General features: G+C 44.0%; 2 protein-coding genes across 9 annotated transcripts in view; one reads left to right on the top strand and one right to left on the bottom strand.

The window, feature by feature from the left end:
• The first annotated feature begins 5820 nt into the window (after positions 1-5820).
• On the top strand, positions 5821-12907 carry PDCD5 (programmed cell death 5). Its single transcript, XM_081203967.1, has 6 exons — positions 5821-5972; positions 7419-7459; positions 8830-8891; positions 9620-9711; positions 10536-10607; positions 11301-12907. Exons 1-6 carry the CDS (start codon positions 5907-5909, stop codon positions 11340-11342), a joined length of 375 nt encoding a protein of 124 aa, XP_081060093.1. The 5' UTR covers positions 5821-5906; the 3' UTR covers positions 11343-12907.
• A 516-nt stretch (positions 12908-13423) lies between these two features.
• The window catches only part of ANKRD27 (ankyrin repeat domain 27), a 69856-nt gene continuing 61919 nt past the window's right edge, over positions 13424-21360 (bottom strand). For all 8 annotated transcript variants that reach the window (XM_081203958.1, XM_081203960.1, XM_081203961.1 and 5 more), the window contains 5 exons: positions 20537-20698; positions 19566-19665; positions 17496-17577; positions 15693-15765; positions 13424-14915 (listed from right to left, as the gene is read on the bottom strand). In XM_081203958.1, coding sequence (XP_081060084.1) covers positions 14655-14915; positions 15693-15765; positions 17496-17577; positions 19566-19665; positions 20537-20698 — 678 coding nt within the window. In that variant the 3' untranslated portion in view covers positions 13424-14654. The remainder of the gene's footprint in view (positions 14916-15692; positions 15766-17495; positions 17578-19565; positions 19666-20536; positions 20699-21360) is intronic.

Consider the following 21360-nt stretch of genomic DNA (forward strand, 5'->3'; position numbering starts at 1 on the left):
GCTGGAAACCACCAGGATGAGAGTGCTCAAATCCTACTTGTGCAGAACAACAGACCCCTACTTGTGGGCTTCCTTCTGCAGGGGCATCTACTCGGCCACTATGAGAACAGGATGCTGGACTAGATGGGCCATTGACCTGATCCAGTAGACTCTCCTTATGTTCTCATTTGTAAAATGCAAGTGAGATTGTATTATTGCATGCCACCTGAATCTCTTAAGTGGTGCAAGATTCCAGGTGTTCCAGGCACTTACCCAGAGTCTGTGTTTCCTATTGGATATGAGGGACAACAGATTGATATGGTTTATTTACACATATATACAACCTGAGCCTACAATGAAGGGGTTCACAGCATCAGCACCCCCAAAGCTTCTTGTTACTGGTTCCAAGAATTTAGGCGTGTCTAGAACCCACTGCGGGAGGCAGTGGAAGACAGAAGTGCCTGGCGTGCTTTGGTCCATGGGGTCACGAAGAGTCGGACACAACTAAACGACTAAACAACAACAGAACCCACAAATCCATAACAGTATGTTTAGCTCATCCTTCCAGAACTGTTGCAGCAAGGATGACTAAAAAGTACTGAGGCAAAGTGCTTTGAATAGGGGGGTGGGTGAGAGGAGGAAAAATGCTATATAAATGCTGAACACTATGATGATTAACTTGAATCCTTGATGGTTGACAGCTCCCATATATGTGCTGGCGACGCTCGGTACATATGTCTCGCTGACCCACATGTGTTTCCAAGATATTAAACACAAGCTGCTCTTGATGAGCACTCCTACGGTGACGGAGAAGGAGCTAAACTATGGGATAAAGCAGCTTGGCTTTCATTCAAAGATGAAGCGGCTGCTCTAAATCTGTAATTCTGTCTGGGTGTTTGCAAGCAAGAGCAATTCAGCAGCACACACTTATCTGGGAAGCAGCAGAAAGCATTGGTTGTGTACATCCCTTTCTCTGTTTCTGTCCATAGCCCCATATCCTGCATCCTGTCTGCCATGGATGCTTTGGGAGATGATCAGGAGTCATACCAGAGCCACTTAAGAGCATGCACTGCATGGTGTCTGTAATAGCATGGGGAGGCGTTGATCCCTAGCCTCTGAAAGCATGATTAAGTCCGGCCTGGCCACCTCTTTGCTCCCCCCTACTCCAGATTTCCAAGCATCTGTTGAGAGGTGGTAATGCTGGGCTTAGCGGCAAGGTCGGAGGCCACAGATGACCAGCATTTTGTACAGTTGCAGGAGGCATATGGTGAGCTTGTAATTGGTTGCTGCAGGGATCCCAGTTGTCTGAATCTAGCTTGTCAAGGCATATTTCTGTTGTTGTTGTTGTTGTTGCTGCTGCTGCTGTTGTTAATAATAATAATAATAATAATAATAATAATAATAATAATATCATCATCATCATCACCATGGTCAATATTAGTTTTCTATCCTGCCCTTCCTCTCAGAGCAGCCCAGAGCTAAAACCACAAAACAATATAACTAAAGGGAAAGCAACAGGTTATGTGAAACTTTCAAAAACAGTTAAAGACACCTGAAATCATTCAGAACATCTAAAGCACGTAAAACAGTCACATATTCTTACAGCTGATAATTTCTAGATGATGGGGAGCAGCATCTTTCAGTCACTCAATGTAACATTTTTAAATTCCTCCTGAAGGCGAGTAAAGAGGGGGCCCACACACACCTCACTGGGGAAGGTGCTCCTCAAAAGGGGAGCCACCACCGAGAAGTCCCAGTTGTGGGTCAGCACCCAGAGTCAATCTGCTAGTTGTAGGGCCTGAGATGGTTGATACTGGGGGAGGCACTCTTTTAAGTTCTTGGGTCCCAAGCTGTTAAGTTCTTGGGTCCACAAGTGATAACACGTTGAATTGGACCTGGTGGCTCACTGGCTAGCAGCGCAGAGCTTTCAGGACTGGTAGCACATGGGAGCTTGAGAGAAGATACTCAGACACTCATCCAATACTCAGTGTGCTGCATTCAAGCACAGTGGGTTAACTGTGCACTGTCCCCTCAAACACAGCCGAGCCTCCCCTCGCCCAATCCCCAGATATGTGCATATTGGATCACTTCCAGGTTGAAGGGTCCATAGAGGAAGCCTTGTCTGAGAACTCCCAAAACCCTATTGCTGAGTTTATCTTTTAAAGCAGGGATGGGAAGCCCAGCTATTGCTAGGCTCACCTCTGCCCCAGTCAACATGGCCAATGGTCATGTGCAGTTCATAAGGCAGAAACAGTGACAAGCTTTAAAGTCCCATCTACTTAAGCAGGCATTCCCGGCTCATGAAATCCATCACGTTCTGTTTTATTATTTATTGATATTTAACTGTATGTTTTATTGATGACTCCTCTGTTTGTACTGATGTATTTTGTTGTTGTTGTTTGGTTTTAAATGTTGTATGTACACTTTTCTTTTTCAAATTATCTTACTGTGCTTTATGTAAACTGGTTAGGGATTTTGCATATTAAATGGTATATGAATATGCTGATACTGGATATGATGAATGAGGAAGCCTGTCAAGGTGTTGGCCAAGATAGTTATATGGAGCCTCCATTTCCAGGACCACTATACCTCTGAATGTCAAAAACTGGGAGCATCATAGGGTAAGTCTGAAAGCTGCTCTGTGCTGAGTTCATCAAGTTACGTATTGTCTGTATACAGACTGGATGCAGCTCTCTAGGCTTCAGAGTTCAGGCAGGAAGTAGCCTTTTTCTGAGCCCTTCAGCAATGGCTGAAGGGCTGCTGAGTCTGTGTCCTGCTTGTTTGATGCTTCCTGGAGGCATCTGCCAGCCATGGCTGGGAAAGAGACTGCTGGAGAAGATGGACTGTCGGTCTGATCCAGCAGGGGCTCTTCTCCTGTGACATCTGTCTCCCAAAATCCGTCTCGCAGTTCTTCATTGGTGTTGACCTTCTTGTGACATTAAAAGCGATGTCCTTCAGAGGCTCCCAGCTAATAGGCTCACTCAAGTCAAACTTGTTTAGACACAATCTTTTAAATAAAGAAATAAAGTCTGTAAGAAAGAAGAAAAAAACCCAAATGCCAAGGAAGACACGCTGAGCCACAATTCTGGAACGAAACACTCAGATTACTGCGGCATTTTCAAGGAGAATCAAAGCATATGGTGGCATAATGGAGCATGAATTTACAGCAGCAAAGATGTACGCTACAGATTAAAGCTTCATCTGGGAGGACAGAACTGCTGTGCAGCAGAAAACTCCCGGCTCTTGCCTTTGCTCCTGCCAGTACCAGACAGCAAAATAATGATTTTGGTAGAGCGAGGGCTCCCTCTGCTGGGAATAAGATTGTGCTCTTGTTTATCCACCCCTCCCCAATCCTTTAAGAACACAAAAAGAGCCCTGAAGTTAGATCAGGCCAAAAAGGGCCCATCCAGTCCAGCATCCAGTTCTCACAGTGGCCAACCAGATGCCTGCGGGAAACATGAAAGCAGGATCCAAGAACAAAAGCACTTCCCCCTCCTGTGGCTTCCAGCAACTAATATTCAGAAGCATTTACTGCCACCCTCATGACTAATGACTACTGACCAGTAACCATCTCTTAACCTAACCTGCCCATCTAATGCAACATCCAGGTCTGCAAACAGGACCAGAGCACAACAGCCACTCTCCCCTCCAGGGGTTTCCACCAACTGGTGTTCAGATGCATGCTGACTCTGACAGTGGAGGCTGTTGTTTAGTCGTTTAGTGGTGTCCGACTCTTCGTGACCCCATGGACCAGAGCACGCCAGGCACTCCTGTCTTCCACTGCCTCCCGCAGTTTGGTCAAACTCATGCTGGTAGCTTCGAGAACACTGTCCAACCATCTCGTCCTCTGTCGTCCCCTTCTCCTTATGCCCTCCATCTTTCCCAACATCAGGGTCTTTTCCAGGGAGTCTTCTCTTCTCATGAGGTGGCCACAGTATTGGAGCCTCAGCTTCAGGATCTGTTGTTCCAGTGAGCACTCAGGGCTGATTTCTTTCAGAATGGATAGGTTTGATCTTCTTGCAGTCCATGGGAATCTCAATAAGTCTCCTCCAGCACCATAATTCAAAAGCATCAATTCTTCAGCAATCAGCCTTCTTTATGGTCCAGCTCTCACTTCCATACATCACTTCTGGGAAAACCATAGCTTTAACTATACGGACCTTTGTTGGCAAGGTGATGTCTCTGCTTTTTAAGATGCTGTCTAGGTTTGTCACTGCTTTTCTCCCAAGAAGCAGGCGTCTTTTAGAACATAGCCATTGTGGATCCTAGCCCTAGAAAGCCTAATCCAGTGTTTCCCAAACGTGGGTATTCATCAGTATTTGGACTACAGTTCCCATCATCCCTTACCACTAGTCCTGCTAGCTAGGGATGATGGGAGTTTTAGTCCAAAAAAACAGCAGGAGATCCATGTATGGGAAACGCTGAATCCTTAGCGGCAATGAATGAACATAAGAAAAAACCTGAAGCTGCATTTGACTGAAGGGAGCTCATCTAGTCCAGCATCCTCTCCTCATAGTGGCCAATCAGACGCCCACCATGGAAAGCCCATAAGCAGGAGTGCAAGAGCACTCTTCCCCTCTTTCTGGATCCCCAACAACTGACACCCAAAGGCAAAAGGCCTCCAACATGAAATGTGCTTGTCCTATCAGTCTTAAGGGCTTAACTACACAAGGGGTCTATGCACTTTCACAGCTCCCAAAAAAGAGGAAGTTCATCAATAAAAAGGAGAGCTAAGAATAGGACACAAATCTGTATAAAACTTACATACATTTATACATTTTCTCTACATCCCCCCACTGTTGCAACTCAAGCTCTTGGCATTTCCCTCCTTCCTTCACTGGAGGTTTTTAAGCAAGAGGTTGTATGCCCATCTGCCAGGGATTATTGAGCTGGTGGTTCCTGCAGGGGGTTAGACAAAATGACCCTTAGGGGTCCCATCTAACTCTTCGATTCTATGATTTTACGACATGTATATGTCAGTTTGCATTTTTTTTTGTACAGAAAGTATTGATCTGATATGTAGAGGTCTTCCCTATTCTAATTAATTCAAGAGGGTTCTGGAAGTTTCTGTGTGAAAAGGAACAAGCAGAAGGTTCATGATGTTTGGGTTATACCTTCAGAGAAGCTGAGTACAGCTGGCTTAAACTGGTTCTCTTATCTCTTTCTGTCAAGGTCATGCTGACTATAATAATAGGCCAGGAGGAGCCTGGGTTTCACTTTTCTCTTTCTGTCTGTCTTTCTTTTCTTCTGGTGTGGTGTTCTGTACATAGTATGCTTAGTTGTTAAGGTTTAGACTTATAATAAGTTACTATAAGTTAAAGTCAAGTCGGCTGCACCTGGATTTCTTATGGACAGCGCCAACCCTGAATGTATTTGATTTGTGACCATTATTGCTCATTTGCCTTCAGTAGCAGTAAAGTTCTGCTGGATGAAATATTAATTGCCTATGGTCTGCTTTGGGAGAATCTTGCAACGTGTTTAAGTTTTTATTCTGCTAACTATACGTCGGAGTTCTGCTCTGGATCAATATTGAGCAGAATTTCATGACAGTATTGGAGAAGCTACATCTTATTGGACCCAGTGGGCGCTTACGATAACTTCTGAGTAGGCGAGCATTGATCGTTTGCTCACCAACTTTCTCTCTCTCTCTTAAGCTCAGCTGGTAGAGCGCGAGACCCTTACTCTCAGGGTCGTGGGCGAGAAAGATTCCTCGTGAAAACCCTCGCGGTCTGATTCTATTGATGGCTCTTCCTTTGGTCTATTCGGCGCTCGGCTTCCGCTGCCTGTGCTATAATTCCTCCTCTCGGTGCGTGATTGCGTTGGCCTCGCCTGCTCTTGCGCCGGCGCACTGAAGGGAACGGGAGAGATTGAAGAGAGAAGCGGCCCCGCCCACGTTGCGCGTCACCGACGTCTCGTTGTCTCTAGCCATGGCGGACGAGGAGCTGGAGGTGCTGCGCAAGCAGAGGATGGCCGAGCTGCAAGCCAAGCACGGGGTGAGCGGAGCGGAGGGCGCCGGGCCTGCACCATCCCCTCACACGCGGGCGGGCGTCGCCTTCGGCGCTTCGCCCAGTCTCCTGGCCCACAGGCGAGGCCCCTCTGGCTGGCCGGCCAGGGGAAGGGCGGGCCTGGGCCTTCGGTTTTAATTGCATGGCGCTAGTCCTCACTGCGGGCTCAGGGCCACCTCAGGCGTGGGAGGCAAGGCGGGAGGGGCGCAGAGACCACCCTGGGAGAAGTCAGAGGAAGAGACCCGTGTTTTGTGTATTACGCACGTCTGTATACACACACACGTGTTGGGATTATTTCCAATGTTACATACCTACTCAATAAGGAAACACATTGAGTTCAATGGGGCTTGACGCCCACGAAAGTGTATATACAGGGGTGGCAGCATATCTCTTATTTTCAGGGTTTCTATTTCTTTTTTTTCAGCAAAAAAAATCAAAGCAGCTTACATCCAATATTAACACAAACATCTCTCTTTTAAAAAATAATGAATGAAGTTAACCAGTTGAAAGAGAGAAAACAAGGACTGATGGTGCTGTCTGGTTTGGTTTTCTTGTGTTTACCCTTGTGGGCTTTTAGGCATGATTGTTGTCAACCCTAAGTCCCGTCCGTCCCCCCAACATCTTTATCTGTGTAACCACCATGGGAGAGGTAGGTTAGGCCCAAGGTGGCCCAGCTAGTGTCATAGCTGAGTGCGGATTTGAACCTGTGTCTCCATGGTTGTATTCTGACATTGGTTATGCCATACTGGCTCTGAGTGGGAGGGAGCAGGGGTTCTGTGATTCGGCCACTGTCTGGAAATAGGGCTAAGTAATTGTCAGTCCCGGCACCAAATGCAGCTCTTGGAAGGTTCTTAAATGACTTTGCTCCACTGCCCCACACCCAGTTACCAACCTGGAGAAGGGGCTTGTGTAGAAAGCACTTGTCAGTCATCCACCAAGGTGGGCCTGTCAAATCTAGCCATTGACGAGGAATCTAGAGCCAGCCTTTGCAAAAGCATTACTGGTACACAACATCTTTTTTGCCAGCTCAGCTGTTCTTATATGCCCATTTGTGGCATCAAAGGAAAAAAAGAAACTTCTGTGAAGTTTTCTTGCCTGGTGACCTATAGGCAATTCTTATCACAGTTTGCAGGCATGTATTAAGTAACTTGTCCATCTGTGGGGCTGAAGAATAGCTACTTTCCCATCTTGATTGGTAGATTCTATATTACCTGAAGGTTGCGTACTTCAACACCCTCAAAAGTTGACTCTCATCTTTTAGGATCTAGTGCCTTCTCCCTACCTGGGAGCAGTAATAGCTGTGCATTTATGAGTTTTTCTGTATAAGAACAGTCCTGGCCTTATATGTGTAGTTTAGCATTTGTTTGTTTGTTTGTACTTCTTCAGTAGTGCTATGCTTTACTACTAAACTGGTTCTTATTTCTGACATTTCAGGATCCTTCCAGTGACATCGCACAGCAAGAAGCAAAACAGAGGTAACAGAGGGGATGAAAACAAAAGCCACCTTTTCGGTAGACTGATAACCCTTTATTACGTCGTGTACAGTAGCGGGGAGAAGGCACCCTTTCACATCTTAGGGGGTTTTTTTTGCTAGTATGATTGTATCCTGTAATCAGTATTACCGCATGACTGGAAGCATGTTGTGAGATACCGTATTTTTCGCACCATAGGACGCACCGGACAATAGGACGCACTTTGTTTTAGAGGGGGGAGAACAAGGAAAAAAATTCTCCCCCTCTCTGCCCAGCGCCCCTTCAGTGAAGCGGGCAGGAGGCGCTGCACAGAGAGGGGGAGAACTTTCCCCCTCTTGTTTTCCCACTCTAAAACAAGGTGCCGTTTAAAGTGCGTTCAGGCGGCTACCTTGGAAGCCTGGAGAGCGAGAGGGGTCGGTGTGCACTGACCCCTCTCGCTCTCCAGGCTTCAGGTTCCTTTCGACCTGCTCTTTGGGGCTGGCGGGGGGAAGCCCACCACCAGCCCCAAAGAGCAGGTCAGGGAGCAACGGAAAGGCGCAGCGGAGAGGCTCCTGCCTCCTGTCACCTCTCCAGCCGGGAGAGGGTCGCGGGGCTATGGCATCTTCGCTCCATAGGACGGACACACATTTCCCCTTCATTTTTGAAGGGGGAAAAGTGCGTCCTATAGAGCGAAAAATACGGTACATCTACTGGGAGTCATCCAGATTCATGTCTCTGCAGGTGTGATGGTGGGATAAAATTAACTTTTAATATAATAATAAAAATAAATTTATAGGAAAAATGAAGGTGAAACAAATAAAAAGCAACAGAGGTATGGGCTGCCATGTTTGCATTTATTATTAAATTAAGTGTGATATAGAGACAGAAACAGAAGAGACACAGAACATTGGGACCAGTAGAGTTTCCCCCCTTTTTGTCATTCTCCTTAAATAAGGTTCCTATCCTTTTTGTCTTTATTAGACCTTTACAATGCACATACTCTTCTAAATGGGTGTGTAATCTTCCTGCATCAAGAGCCCACTGTTAAACAAGTGAGAGTTTAACCTTTGTAGGGGTTTGGTACTGAGCCATGAATAACTTGTGATCTGCCTCTGAACTGAATGTGTTTCAAGTTTCCATAGTTGGATTTGAATGTGTTTCAAGTTTCCATAGTTGGATTCTCTTTCCCAGATAATAATAAATGAATTTGTGCTCAAATTCCACAGTAAATTCCATAAGGATAGTAGTTTAAATGATTTAAATATAATTGAGTACTAGCAATGTCTAAATATGAAACTTCTGGTTGTACAAAATGGTCAGTGTGTTTTACTTTCTTGCAATGCACTGCACATCTTCTGAAGCTGTAATTTAACTGTATAATTTTTATATTACAGGGAATCAGAAATGAGGAATAACATTTTGGCTCAGCTTTTGGATCAGGCAGCTCGTGCCAGATGTAAGCATCCATGACGTATTCTGACCAACTTCTAAAACCTTTCTCTGAGTCCATCTTACTTAGATTGCACATACTTAACTTTACTAAAGGAAAATAATGCAGTGTTTTGGGTCCAGTGCTAGGCACACTAATGTGGAGAGTAGGTTTCAATTCTCACTACGTTTGCTTTTTGTGTTCTAAGGAGGATGCAGAGGAGACGCCACTGGATACTACTTTCTGAACTTATTGTTGATATATAGTTAATTATTCTAGAATGGACATTAGTGAGGACTGCTGAGTTAAAAGCTGCTTCTGCAGAATACTGTAGTGGTATTCCTAAATGTATTGGTGGGTGCTAAGCTAGGACTATGGACTGGAGTTGACCTCAAGCGGATGGTTGACTGTTCCCCTTTGCACATATCTGTAGCTCTTGTCAGTTGCTCCTGGACGCTGAAGCACTGCAGTCTGAAGGCATTACTCTGGACTTTTCCCCCAGTCTAAAAGTTGAGTGGAATGGAACAATCAGAAAGCAGGATGGAAATAATAAGCCATATCTGAACAAAGCAGTATACAGAGTTCCTTAAAATACAGTTTTCCTTTTTCATAAGACCAGGCATAGATCAGTAATCAATCTTAAAATAACAGTTCAAGGCCTTTTGCAGTACTATGAATAATAAGTCTTGCCTTACTTTAGTAATCTGGTGTGTGTTTTTTTAAAAAAATGCAAAATATCTGTTTTCCTTTTTCAGTAAGTAATTTAGCGCTTGTGAAACCAGAAAAGGCAAAAGCGGTGGAGAATTACCTCATACAGATGGGCAGGTTTGGACAGTTAGGTGGGAAGGTAAGTGGAATCTCTGTCATGACTTCTTGATGAATCAAATATAGGAAATAACTTCCATGAAATACAGATTTATAAATAAATGTTCAAAGGCAGGCAGGCTTTGTGCATCACACAAAGCCATGGTTTTGATTTAACCAGTTTATTGGACCCACCATGAATCGCCTCACAGACTAGCAAACAAGTTGCTGCTTGTTTCTCTGACATTTTGCTTGTTTTCCACCTGTTCCTGCTTTGTGTCTTTGTTGCCCGACAAAATGATGGTCAAGCAAGGGTTTGGATATCATGCTAAACCACAGTGATAACAAGCCATGGTTAGGAAGGCTACAAACAACCATGGCTTCACCTTGTGGTTTGTTAGTAGAAAGCAAACACTGGTTATTCTGCTGGACTGAGTTTGCTGTTGCCTGAAAACAGAATGCCAAATTAGATGGATCTGTCTCATTTGGCAAGATAATTCTTACACATCCAGCAAAACATTGATTTATAAGCTTTGAAAAGTTGTACTATTATAGGATAATTCTCTAGCCTCTTCACACTTGTTTCCAAATCGCTTTTTTTAGTCTTCTATAAAAAGTTGATGAATCGTTTTATGTGACATGGGGGATAGCAGATTACCTGTTAATGATTCTGTGGTGGTGGTCTTTGCTGTTTGGTTTTGTCCTTCCACTGTCATGATGATCTGGATGAAAGTGTTACCTGTGTGTAGTGTTTAAGTTGCTTGTATAGGGTGTGTCCTTCTGCCCCCAGAGGGAGGCGAGGAGGAAATGTGCCATTCCCACCAAATGAGTATCTGCTACATGAGATTGGTTTTTTTTACTTCCCAGGTAACTGAACAAGGGTTGATAGAAATACTTGAAAAAGTGAGTCAGCAAACTGACAAGAAAACAACAGTAAAGGTAGGGCATCTTAAAAACCGGAGCCTGTTCGCCAATGGTAGAGTGGTCGCAGGATCACAGCATAGCCAGTATTTTTTGTTAAAGGTTTACTACATCTGCATGCTTCTTCCTGTATGAAGCTGACCGTATACAGAGCAGAAAATCTGCATATGGCTACTGCTTACAGTTTGGTGGGGTGGGAGTGGCCAGAAATGCAGCCTTGAACTCTAGGAAAGAGTAGGCAGGTGACTTCATCTTCGAGCTTAGTGCTGTAGTGCTCCACTCTAAGATGAGAGACAAAATATCCTCCAGTTTGTTCTTTAGGGCACGCTTTAATCAGTCCAGGAGATAAAGCTGCCGGGGCCACTTCCTGCAGCTTGGTGGGAGGATGTAGCCTACAAGCTGGTCCCTATTATCTCTTGATGTAAAGACTATACTATTGTAATAGATTTGCTTACATGCATCTTGAAAATACATCTAGCAATACAGCAAGGCAATGAACAAAGACTTGGGTATCGACTTTTAGGCTGGGCAGGTGCGAGATTTGCAGCTGGCAAAGAACCTGGGAGCTTCCTTGCTTCACGCAGCTCTCTGCTTGCTCTTGTTCTCATAACACAAACAGGGAATTCTTCTGGCTGGAGGAAAAGCAGCTCTTGTTGATTATTAAACTTGGCCTCAAAGTTATTTTCACCTACACTGTGTTTTCTCCCCTAGTTCAACAGAAGGAAAGTTTTGGATTCTGATGAGGAAGATTAATTGGTGAAAGGCAAATCATCTGGCGTATGTCAAGGAAAGTGTGCTGTGCCTGGCAGAAGCATAGATGAAAAGTTTACACTTTTTCCCCCTGTACACATTTTTTTTATATAAAGGATGGTCTTGTGTTCTGTATAATAAAATTAAGTGAAATGGTTTTCTTAGACCGTTTTTATAGCAGAGGCCTGAGAAGTTGTGGTTCACTCCCTGTCACTTGGACTTCATTTTTCCTTTGGACACTGCTATGCCACTGGCACCTGTGGGCAGCATGCTCGTCGTACTTCAGTGGCAACAGGATGCATCGTAACCCAGCAGGGAATGAGGAAAGTGCATTGCAAGCAGCCTGCTGGTTTTGTCAAAGTTAGTAGAGTTGCATGTGCAGGCTAAATAGTTCACAGGATACAAGATTTTGATTTGAATATGTAAGATTCAATGTTTATACAGAGGCTGCTGTATAAACATGACATTTGTGATCCTTTAACCACGGTTGAAGGATTTGGAACAGCCATGGAATTTCCCCATCCATGTGCAAGCTCCCCCTCCCCTTTCTCCCGAGGATGGTAACTAGAATTTGCTGTTAGGGTTTTTAAAGCCGTTTCAGCATCCTAATGGACAGCAAATCCCGGTTAGCGTGGTTTTGCAGCATTGGTCTTCAGTTGGCATGTTGGGGCCTGATCTAAGGTAGATTGCAACAGGAGTACCACCACTGTACAGATAGGTTAGAAAATTAAGAAACTGGTCCCCAAATGCATGTGTTGGTCCCCAAATGTTGAAAACTACTGGTTTAAATGTTAAAGGATCATGATGTAATGTGTGAGTTACATGTCATGTCCGCTTGGGTACTGGAACACTTGCAGTTTCACTGAACCAAAGCCAGAGGGGTTGGTTGATCAGAATATGGTTCCATGATACAGTATCTTGCTGGATGATCTGTTGCATTGAAAATTAGATAAATCTTGGTTGGCACGCTATGGAGCTTGAAATAACGTGTGCTTGGGAAATATTTCTCTCAAGCGATGTCTTTCCCCACCCCCTGCCATACATTTGCTAATAGCATGAGTGATTGAGAGTGATGCAACCAAAGTCAGGATCTTTAAAGCCCTTTTCATTTCAACAGAAGACTTAAGCACGTGCTTAAATCTTTCGTATTAAAATTATTTAAAGGTTTAACAGCAGCTAGATTCTCTCTTAAATATCGTTGCAACACAGAACTGTGTAGACCAGGTGGTGAACCTTTGGCTCACCAGATGTCGCCAGACTGCAATTCCTGTCATCTCGCAGGCTAAAGGTTGGTAGCAGACAAAACATATTTGTTCTTATCCAAACCGCCTCCTTTTCTCAGGCAGTTATTGAAACAGCTGCCTAATTCCCCTGGCCATCATGGTGCCATTGTGACTTCAGGTTGTGCCTTTTTGTTGAATGCAAAATGAAATGGTTTTTGTATGTCTACTGTACCAACATCTCATGTAAGGCAGACTGTAAAAGGAGGAAGGGTTTGACCCTCTTCTTCACTGTGGAACATATATAATAAGAGCTTTGAAACATATTAAAATCTTTCCATAAAGAAACGAGTTGTAGAGAGCAATTATTTGTCCATTGTAATTGTATTAAAGACCCTATAATTAGTGCACATTGACACTGGTGCACTAATTGTTTACAGCTGTGGCTGTTCAAGTTGTAGCCGGTAATGAATTTTGAGTGGCCAAATGCCTCTTTCTTTGGGATAAGACACCATTTCCCGTGTCTCTGGGTGCTGTAAAGCATTAGGCACTGATTTTTGAAAAAACCAATGCATGTTGCTGCCTGCCCCCTCTACGATGCTCATATCAAACTTGATAATTTTTCACAATTGTATACAAGGGAACTTGTTTACAGTGGAGGCTTAGGATGACCCAGAATGCATTCCTTTTCTCCTGCTTCCAGACTCCACAGAAGCACCCACACCTTCATGCAACTGGATCTGTGTTGCTAAAACTGGAACATGAGCAACAGGCTATAAAGTTTTCAGAAAATTATTTTTGGCAGCAGCTCCCATCAACCAGCAAGCTGCAATTCATGACTTACCATAAATAAAGAGTCCCACATTAAGAGCATAGATTAGTTAATTTTACTATTTCTTTCTCTCTCCCATCATTTGGCACAAGTCAAAGGCATGTAAGAAAACTAGGTGAACTCAATTACTTAGTAGAAAAATATACTTTTCCTTGTCCTTCAGGAGCCCACTAGCATTCTACCTTTTTATATACCTTGCACTAACATTCTGAACAGAGAAATATTAAACAATAAAAACCCAATGTATTGTTTACAAATATTACATCAAAACAGAATTGGAATTGACAAAAGTTATTGTGCTGTTCAAGTGATAATTCAACCCCTCTTAAAAATAAAAATAAAGAATGGAATGTTTACCAAAATGACGCTCCATTACTAAAAGTGCCCCCATCTATCAATCTGGAAGTGTCTTTTCAAGTAAGGTCAACTGAGCAGCTCTTCCAAGACCTGGTGGATACAGATGTACTCTCTAGCTAGACTCATTGCATTTAGTGGAATTGTATTATTGTGCCATGCATATTTGCTATTTTAAATTAAATAGGGTAAGGTTGTAGTCTCAATACAAGTATTTGAGAATATGTTCAGTAATGCGGGCTGCTACATAAAATAAAATGATTCAAAATCCAAGTCCTACTCTTCATAAGAAGATGTACCCTTTGTTTATAAAACAGTGACTATAACCTCCCTCACTTTCAACTACCCATATATGGCCCATGTTTCAATAAAATAAATGAGAACCAAAGGATCTGTGCAATCTTGCCCTTTGTGTCAAACTATGCTGCCGGTGTGTGTAATTCCTTTCAACAATTGGTGTAAACTAGTAGTGCAAAAATGGAAAGAAACTGCTGTCTTTTCAAACTATAATTATGTAGGCCTTGGAAGTCCCATAGGTATTCTGTTCCAAACTTACACCCATTACAGTTATATCTGATTTCAAGACTTCAAGTACAGACTAATGTGTCTCATAGTTTTTGATATCTCCATATACATCTCAGTTGTGTGTGTGTTTAAAATAGATCACACCTGTTGGGTTTTGTGGATCCAACTGCAAATAAACAGCCCTTCTGTCTCCAACTGCAAACTGTGTTGGTTGAGGGAGGAGAGGTTCCTCTTCCTGCCAGTCTTCACATTGCAGTTTTGAATGCCTTGATCCTAAGGATTCTTTGATTCTTGAAGGGAGTGGAACTGACGCCAATTGGTGTTGCTGCTGCTGCTGTTGTTTTTGCTTACAAACTTGCTTCCTTGCCAGTGTTTTTGAAAGCATCAATCAGCAGAGCAGCCTTCCAGTGAAGAAACAGGGGGATCTCTGGATAAATTGTGGATGTCATCTGCATCTGAAAGGGCCACATTAACCGTGTGTCTCCGATGCATTAGTTTACTCCTAAGAGGCGCTGCTGCCACATCAGACTCAACTTCATCCAGTGTGGGCTCCCCTCTGCTGCCGGAGTCAAGGATCTGCATCCTGCTTTGTTTTAAAGGATCCACGGGCTTTAGCTTGCTCTTATCAAAGCTCTTAATAGCTAGCTTGAGAATCAAAACAAAAAAGAGCACGTTAAGATGTTTTATTTTTATCTGGCTGATAAATCTAAAGCAAATACCATTAAAAGTTTCTCCTACTAATCAGCTGCTACCCTCCTGTAACTTCAGCCCAGTGGGTCAAGTCTGGCTTTCTGGGGCAGCAAAAAACAACTCTTTGCCTTCCTCATTGTGAAAGTCTTTCAGGGATTTAAAGAGTGCTATCGTGCCTACCCCACCCCCGCCTCCAATATCTTTAACCAATATCTTAATTTTTTTCCTCATCCCTGACCATCCTAATTGTCTTTTTCTGAACCAATTCATCTACTGGACCTCTCCACCAGATAACTAAAAATATAGGGGAGAAGGAATGGATCGTTCAAGTAAGAGGCACTCCACGTTGAGGAAGGGGCTATGGCTGGCACACCTTAATTATGCCCTGCCCTTCCTCCCAAGGAGGTCACAGTGGGAGACATCGGGATTCTCCCATTTTTATCTTCACAACATGCCAGGTGAGTGTGTGTGACTGTTGAGTAAGCTTACAACCAACTCCGTAGCAAGTTGGGGTCTGAAATCAGGTCTCCCCAGCCATAGACTCTTGTCTATTATGATGCATATCCAGCACATTTGTAGAACTAACACCCCAAGAATCTCAGCCACCACTTATTTCAGTTTGCAATTTTTGTAAACCACTTTGAGGGTTTTTTCTACAACCAAGTGGTATATACATTTTATGAAATAAAAAAGTAAAAAAGCAAGCCCTTCATTTCAAACCTGTCTTCCTACCTGGTGCAGTAATTCATCATTAAAGTTAGGGACACTTTTATCTCTCGTTATAGTTTTCCGCAAGTCTTTTGACCTAAAGACACAAACAAACAAGGTTAAAAGAAACTTGGTTACATTTGAGTACAAGTCGCTCAGTACTGCACTGTATCTCTGCCAGCCACCAGGTGGCGGTATTTCAGTAACAAAACTTGCTCCGTTGCCTTTGCTGAAAATTCTTAATATTTGACCTTCCTGGGGTATAAATGTCATGAGTTGTCCTTTGGAGTCTAAGTGTACAAAGGTCAGAAGACAAGTCATTTAAATTTACCCTTAGCAGCATCAGCTACTTTTCCAACAGTCTAAATTAGGGACAGCCAGCTTGCGTATTGGATTCTTTATTCTCCAGCCACTAATTGAGACGTCACAGTGTGTTGTACAACCTGACCTCTTTACTCAGGCTCTTTAAACGAAGTCAGCCCTACCTAAGCAGTGAAGGTGTCACTGTGACACACTTGGACATGGCTGGGACATTGTGAGTTGGATTCAAAAGTGCCCTTCCATTAGGGGTCCAACAGACACTCCTTCGAACTGATGTGGAGGGAGGCAAATTTTGGCAGTTTCCCTACATGCTCCATCTCTTCAGAGGGATGGTGAATTTTTCTAAATAGAAATGGAGGAGTGGCAGAGAGAAATCTGCAAAAATCACTCTTTGATCTATTTACAGGGGCCTCCACAGGATCAAAGCTCCCCATGTTCACAGAATGTCAACTTTCCGTGGGGCACCTTTGGATGTGGCCCTATTTATTGAAAAACATTTCTGTCTCCCTTTCTATATTTTAGGATTCAGTAACCAGGTGGCATATGCAAAGGCTGGAACCAAAAGAGAAGCACAAGGGCTTTTCAGCAATCCTCTCTGCTGCAGCTCCCTCTGCCGTCTCTGAAAGTTGCCCCAAGTAGTAGAGACCTGACCGAGCTGCATTCTGTTAAGTGCCAAATGGTGTGTCAGGAGGAAAAACTATGGTTGCCAGCATTGGAATAAGCCCATGTAGTTGAACCAACTTCAAATCCTGGTTTGTTCTGATGCTAGTAATAATAATATAATAATTTCTTATTTATACCCCGCCCATCTGGCTGGGTTTCCCCAGCCACTCTGGGCGGCTTCCAACAAAACACTAAAATACAATATCCTATTAAACATTAAAAGCTTCCCTAAACAGGGCTGCCTTCAGATGTCTTCTAAAAGTTTGGTAGTTATTTTTCTTTTTTACATCTGGTGGGAGGGTGTTCCACAGGGCGGTAACCATAGTAACCATAGTTTTTTTCAGTTTGGACAAAAGATGAAACAATAGTTAATTGAAGACCTCCTGGTGTGTTGGCTCATACTATGGAAGGGCTAAACGAAAGGGCAAAAAGCTTGTCCCAGCTCCTGCTCAAATGAAGACCTCAAACTCAGGTTACGGTTTCTATCAAAATATGGAATGTTTAGATCGGCACGACATAGGCAAGCCCTGTTCAAATGCACAGCAGGTGCTACATGTGTCTGCACAAGCAAAGGCATTGATCCACCAATGACACTCCCCCTGCAACCCCGTTATAAAGGAAAGCGGGGAAAGTGGTGGGCACAGCAAGCCCAGTGAGCTTCACGGCCATCAAGTGGGAATTTGAACCCTGGTCTCCCAGGTCCTAATTTGACACTAACCACCACATCAGATTGGCTTGGAAGACATCCTGCAGCTCCAGCCCAATTGAAGACTGCATGCAGTGTTATCTGATGCTTTGGCAGTACCGGCAGGCAGCACTCGGAAGGCAGTTTCTGAAGCTTACTTGTTAAAGCGGTTGATTGACTGGACCAGCTGAAGGCGCCGGGCAACGAGATCGTCCGCTATCTCGGGAGATTTAAAACTGACTGCAGGTTTAAGTAACGAAAACCATTAAATTGGCATACTTCTTTAGCAATCAAGTCCACACAATCCTGAATTAAGAATGAATGAAAGCCACCTTCAGCTAACTTTTAAAAGCCACCGAAGCTGTAGAGATGCCTGAGCAGCTTGGCATCATTGCTACAGCAGGTCGAGAATCCTAAGATCCAGTCTGTGGCTGAACTCAGGCATCAGGAAGAATGAGGCGGGAACTGAATCAGAAAAATGGACTGCACCACTTCAGGTGTTGGGAGGGGAGATCAAACCTTCCTCCCTTATATGCAGGGAAGTTTGAATACGTGTTTAATAAAGGTATTCTCACCTGCACGTCCATTCTGCCAATGCAGGTGATTTGACCGCCTCATTCTGCTGCCTGCAGAACATGAAAATTGCCCCAAACCCAGAAACTGGTTTTGTTCAACATGGCACCCTGTCTAGCATATGCTGTGCTCCATACATTCACATGGCCATCTGCAAAACATACAGGCTGAGCAGAGGGCCATGAAGCAACCCATGTGGCCCCCGCATCACCACCCAGCCCACTCCCAAGCCTTTCAAAAATCCCTTCTTATGGCGAGGTCTCCTAGAATAAACTTCATGAGGATCAACTCCTTAGCGGTGGCTGCAGAAAACGGCAGGTGCAAAAATATCCCTGTGGGGATTGAATTACATTAGCAAGAATACTGGGCTGTTGTCAATCATTCCCACTTAGGGCAGGAAACAATCATCTTGGAGTAAACTGGGTGGGGCTATAAAAGGAAAGACAGCCTTGCCCATCCCAGGTAACAACACCGGATCAGGGCTGGCTCCTGTTCTTTTTTAAAAAGAAAGCTTAGAATTATTTAAGCTGCCAGTGACATCTCTGCTTACACAACAGGAAAACAAAGGTATTTAGCTCTCCTGGGACCGATCTGACCCCAGGTGTTGGCACAAAGTGCATTAGGTAACATCTACCTGCATTAGGCAGGGATCAGGCACCTGCTCTGCATCTCTAATAAGGAGGGTCAGGTGATGGGAAAGCTCTCCGGTTGAGACCCTAGGGCAGTGATGAACAAACTTGGCCCTCCAGCTGTTTTGGGACTATAGTTCCCATCAACCCTGACCACTGGTCCTGTAGCTAGGGATGATGGGAGTTGTAGTCCAAAAACAACTGGAGGGCCAAGTTTGGCCATCACTGCCCTAGGGAGCTGCTGGCAGCCTCAGTGGACAATGGGGAATAGCTAGACCTGGCACATTCCTAGGTTCTTGCCCAAAAAAACTGAGCAGAGTAGCCACAGCAGCCCTTTTGCCAGCACTGGGGAAAGGACATAGCCCAGTGGTAGAGTACATTCTTTGCATTAGAACGTCCCAGATTCAATCCTAGTGTATTCAGTTACAAGGATCTGAAGTAGTGGGTGATGCCTTTTTCTACCTGAGACCCTGGAGCTAAATGGACCAATGGTCTGACTTGGTATAAGGCAGCTTCCTACATTCTGTTTTTGTTTTTTTAAAAAATTTTGTGAACCTTAAGTCCCAAGTTGGGCTGCGGTCTTTGCATTACCAAAGCTAAGGAGTTTGCCTGTATGTGCTAAGCCTACTGCAATGCAAAAAAAAAAAGCCACAGAGCTAGTCCACAGGACATGGGGTGGTTTTTCTAGCTACCTGGCAAGTTGTAAACGTCTTTGCAGGCTTATCAATGTTGCCATTTGAAGAAAGAAAAACAAGCAGCAAGCCTTTCAAGCTGCTCTCTCCACACCAGCTAGTGGAACAGAGGTTTGCCCCCCATCATCACAGCTCCTTTTTAACCTGATTTTGGGAAAAGCTCTTCAGAAAAGAACACATATATCAAGGCAACCAGAAAAGGCAGAAACCCTTTTCAACTGGCACAGCAGCAAATGAGCTTCCCCGCCCTGCTCAGCCCGCCAGCCCTTCGCCTGCTTAGGGAAGGTCAGCCCCCAGTGTGATTCATTTCTGCTAGTCAAAATGCCACACTCACTTTTTTTCCTGCTCTTCCCAGCCACGTGAGATCTGCAGTCAGTCTTTCTTCCCTCTTCTGAGGTTACTACGGTCCTCAGCAGCTCAAGGATACCCGATTTCTTTAAATTAGGTGGGACAAAAAGAGGAGGTAGTTTCTCATTTAAAAAATATTTTATTTTATTTTATTGCTGTATATTATACAAAGCTGCCCAACAGCACTTTTGTTTAGGTGGCTTACAGCAAAAAAATAGTAAAATACAATTAACATATAACAAAATAACATTTTTCTAGCATAAGAACTTCCAGCACAACAAATGAAAATGCCACTTAACAGTGGTTCAGAACACTGTAAAAACAGGTTTTTAAAGGGCTGGGGTGTATAATAAAGAAGGAGGTACATTTTTAGAGCATCATGACCGTTCTGGATTCTTGGAATATTTTACTACAGTCAAATAATGGTTGAACGATCTACAGTATCTGACCAATCATTGATCAGCAAGCTACTCCTACCAATTACCACACTCCTACTTTTGTTATCTATGTCAGGGGGTCCCAAATTCCCCACCCGCCCCCACCCATGGACCACTTGAAAAATGTTGAGGGTCTTGCCAGACCTCTTCATAATTTTTTTTGCCCATTGTAGCAAATGGAATGCACTGTGCTAGATGCTGTATGTTTTTTTAATTGTGTTTTTACTGCTTTTTATTTCTTACATTTTCTTGTATTGCAATTTGGATTCCATAGAACTCAAAGGGCAAGTGTCCTTCACAGACACTCTCAAATCCACCTGACTAAAGCTGTGGTCCACAAACCACCGTCCGGGAGCCCCTGATCTATGTCGCTTGAGAATTATAGCTTCAGGCTAAAGCTGGAGCCAATCACCCCCCATTGAAATCTCTGGCTGATAATGCATCAGTCCAGATGGAGGCTGGTAGGCTTACTGTACTTGTGGGCTAGCAAGTTCCTCCTGTAGACAAATGGGCCACTTACAGGCTCAGCGTAGTCACGGGGCGTGCACTGTCTGTTGTTCCGAGCATGTGCTGATGCGCCGTGCTGCAGCAGGAGCCGCACCAAAGGCTCATAGCTCCCGATCACAGCTTTATGGAGAGGTGTGTTGCCTTGGTTGTTGGACAGGTTAACCGAGGCCCCGTTCTGAAGGGAAAGAAAGGACGGCAAAGGACATTCAAGCGATGATACTGAAAGGAGGTCACACGGAAACGGCAAGTTCTCATACTTCTTTCAGTATCTCCGAATGGTACCGATGAAGAAGTTGCATCAACTTTTACTATGTTATCTGTTGGGGGTCTGTAGCAGAGGATCTTTCCTGTCTCCCATCTGATCCTCTTAAACTTTAGATGGCAGGGATTGAACCTGCATGAAACGTATCTGCTCTGTCAGTAGAAGACGGTCCCCCTCTCAAATTCTTCGTCTTATTTACATCCCACTTTTCATCCAAGAAGCTGAAGGTGACATACATCTCCCTCCCGCCCCCATTTTATCCTCACATCAACCCTGTGAGGTTGGCTCAGAGTAAGGTCCACCCGTGAGCTTCATGGGTTAAATGTGATATTTGAATCTAGGTCTCAAGTCAGTCCACAGTGGCTCTTCCAATATGCAAATATGCGTTTTAATGTAACAAATTGACAAGGACAGATCTACTCTTTCATTTCATGCTATCAACAGAAAGGCAATGATTAAGCAATCAATTCATCCCACTGTGCTTTCCACTGAAAAGTAGCAGCCTGGTTCAGACAAAATGGGAAACCACTGAGTTTACCATTATGTCAATGAACCTGCAGGAGCCGTGAACTTGC

This window comes from Podarcis bocagei (genome assembly GCF_964188305.1).
Source record: "Podarcis bocagei genome assembly, chromosome: 7".
Taxonomy (NCBI): Eukaryota; Metazoa; Chordata; class Lepidosauria; order Squamata; family Lacertidae; genus Podarcis; species Podarcis bocagei.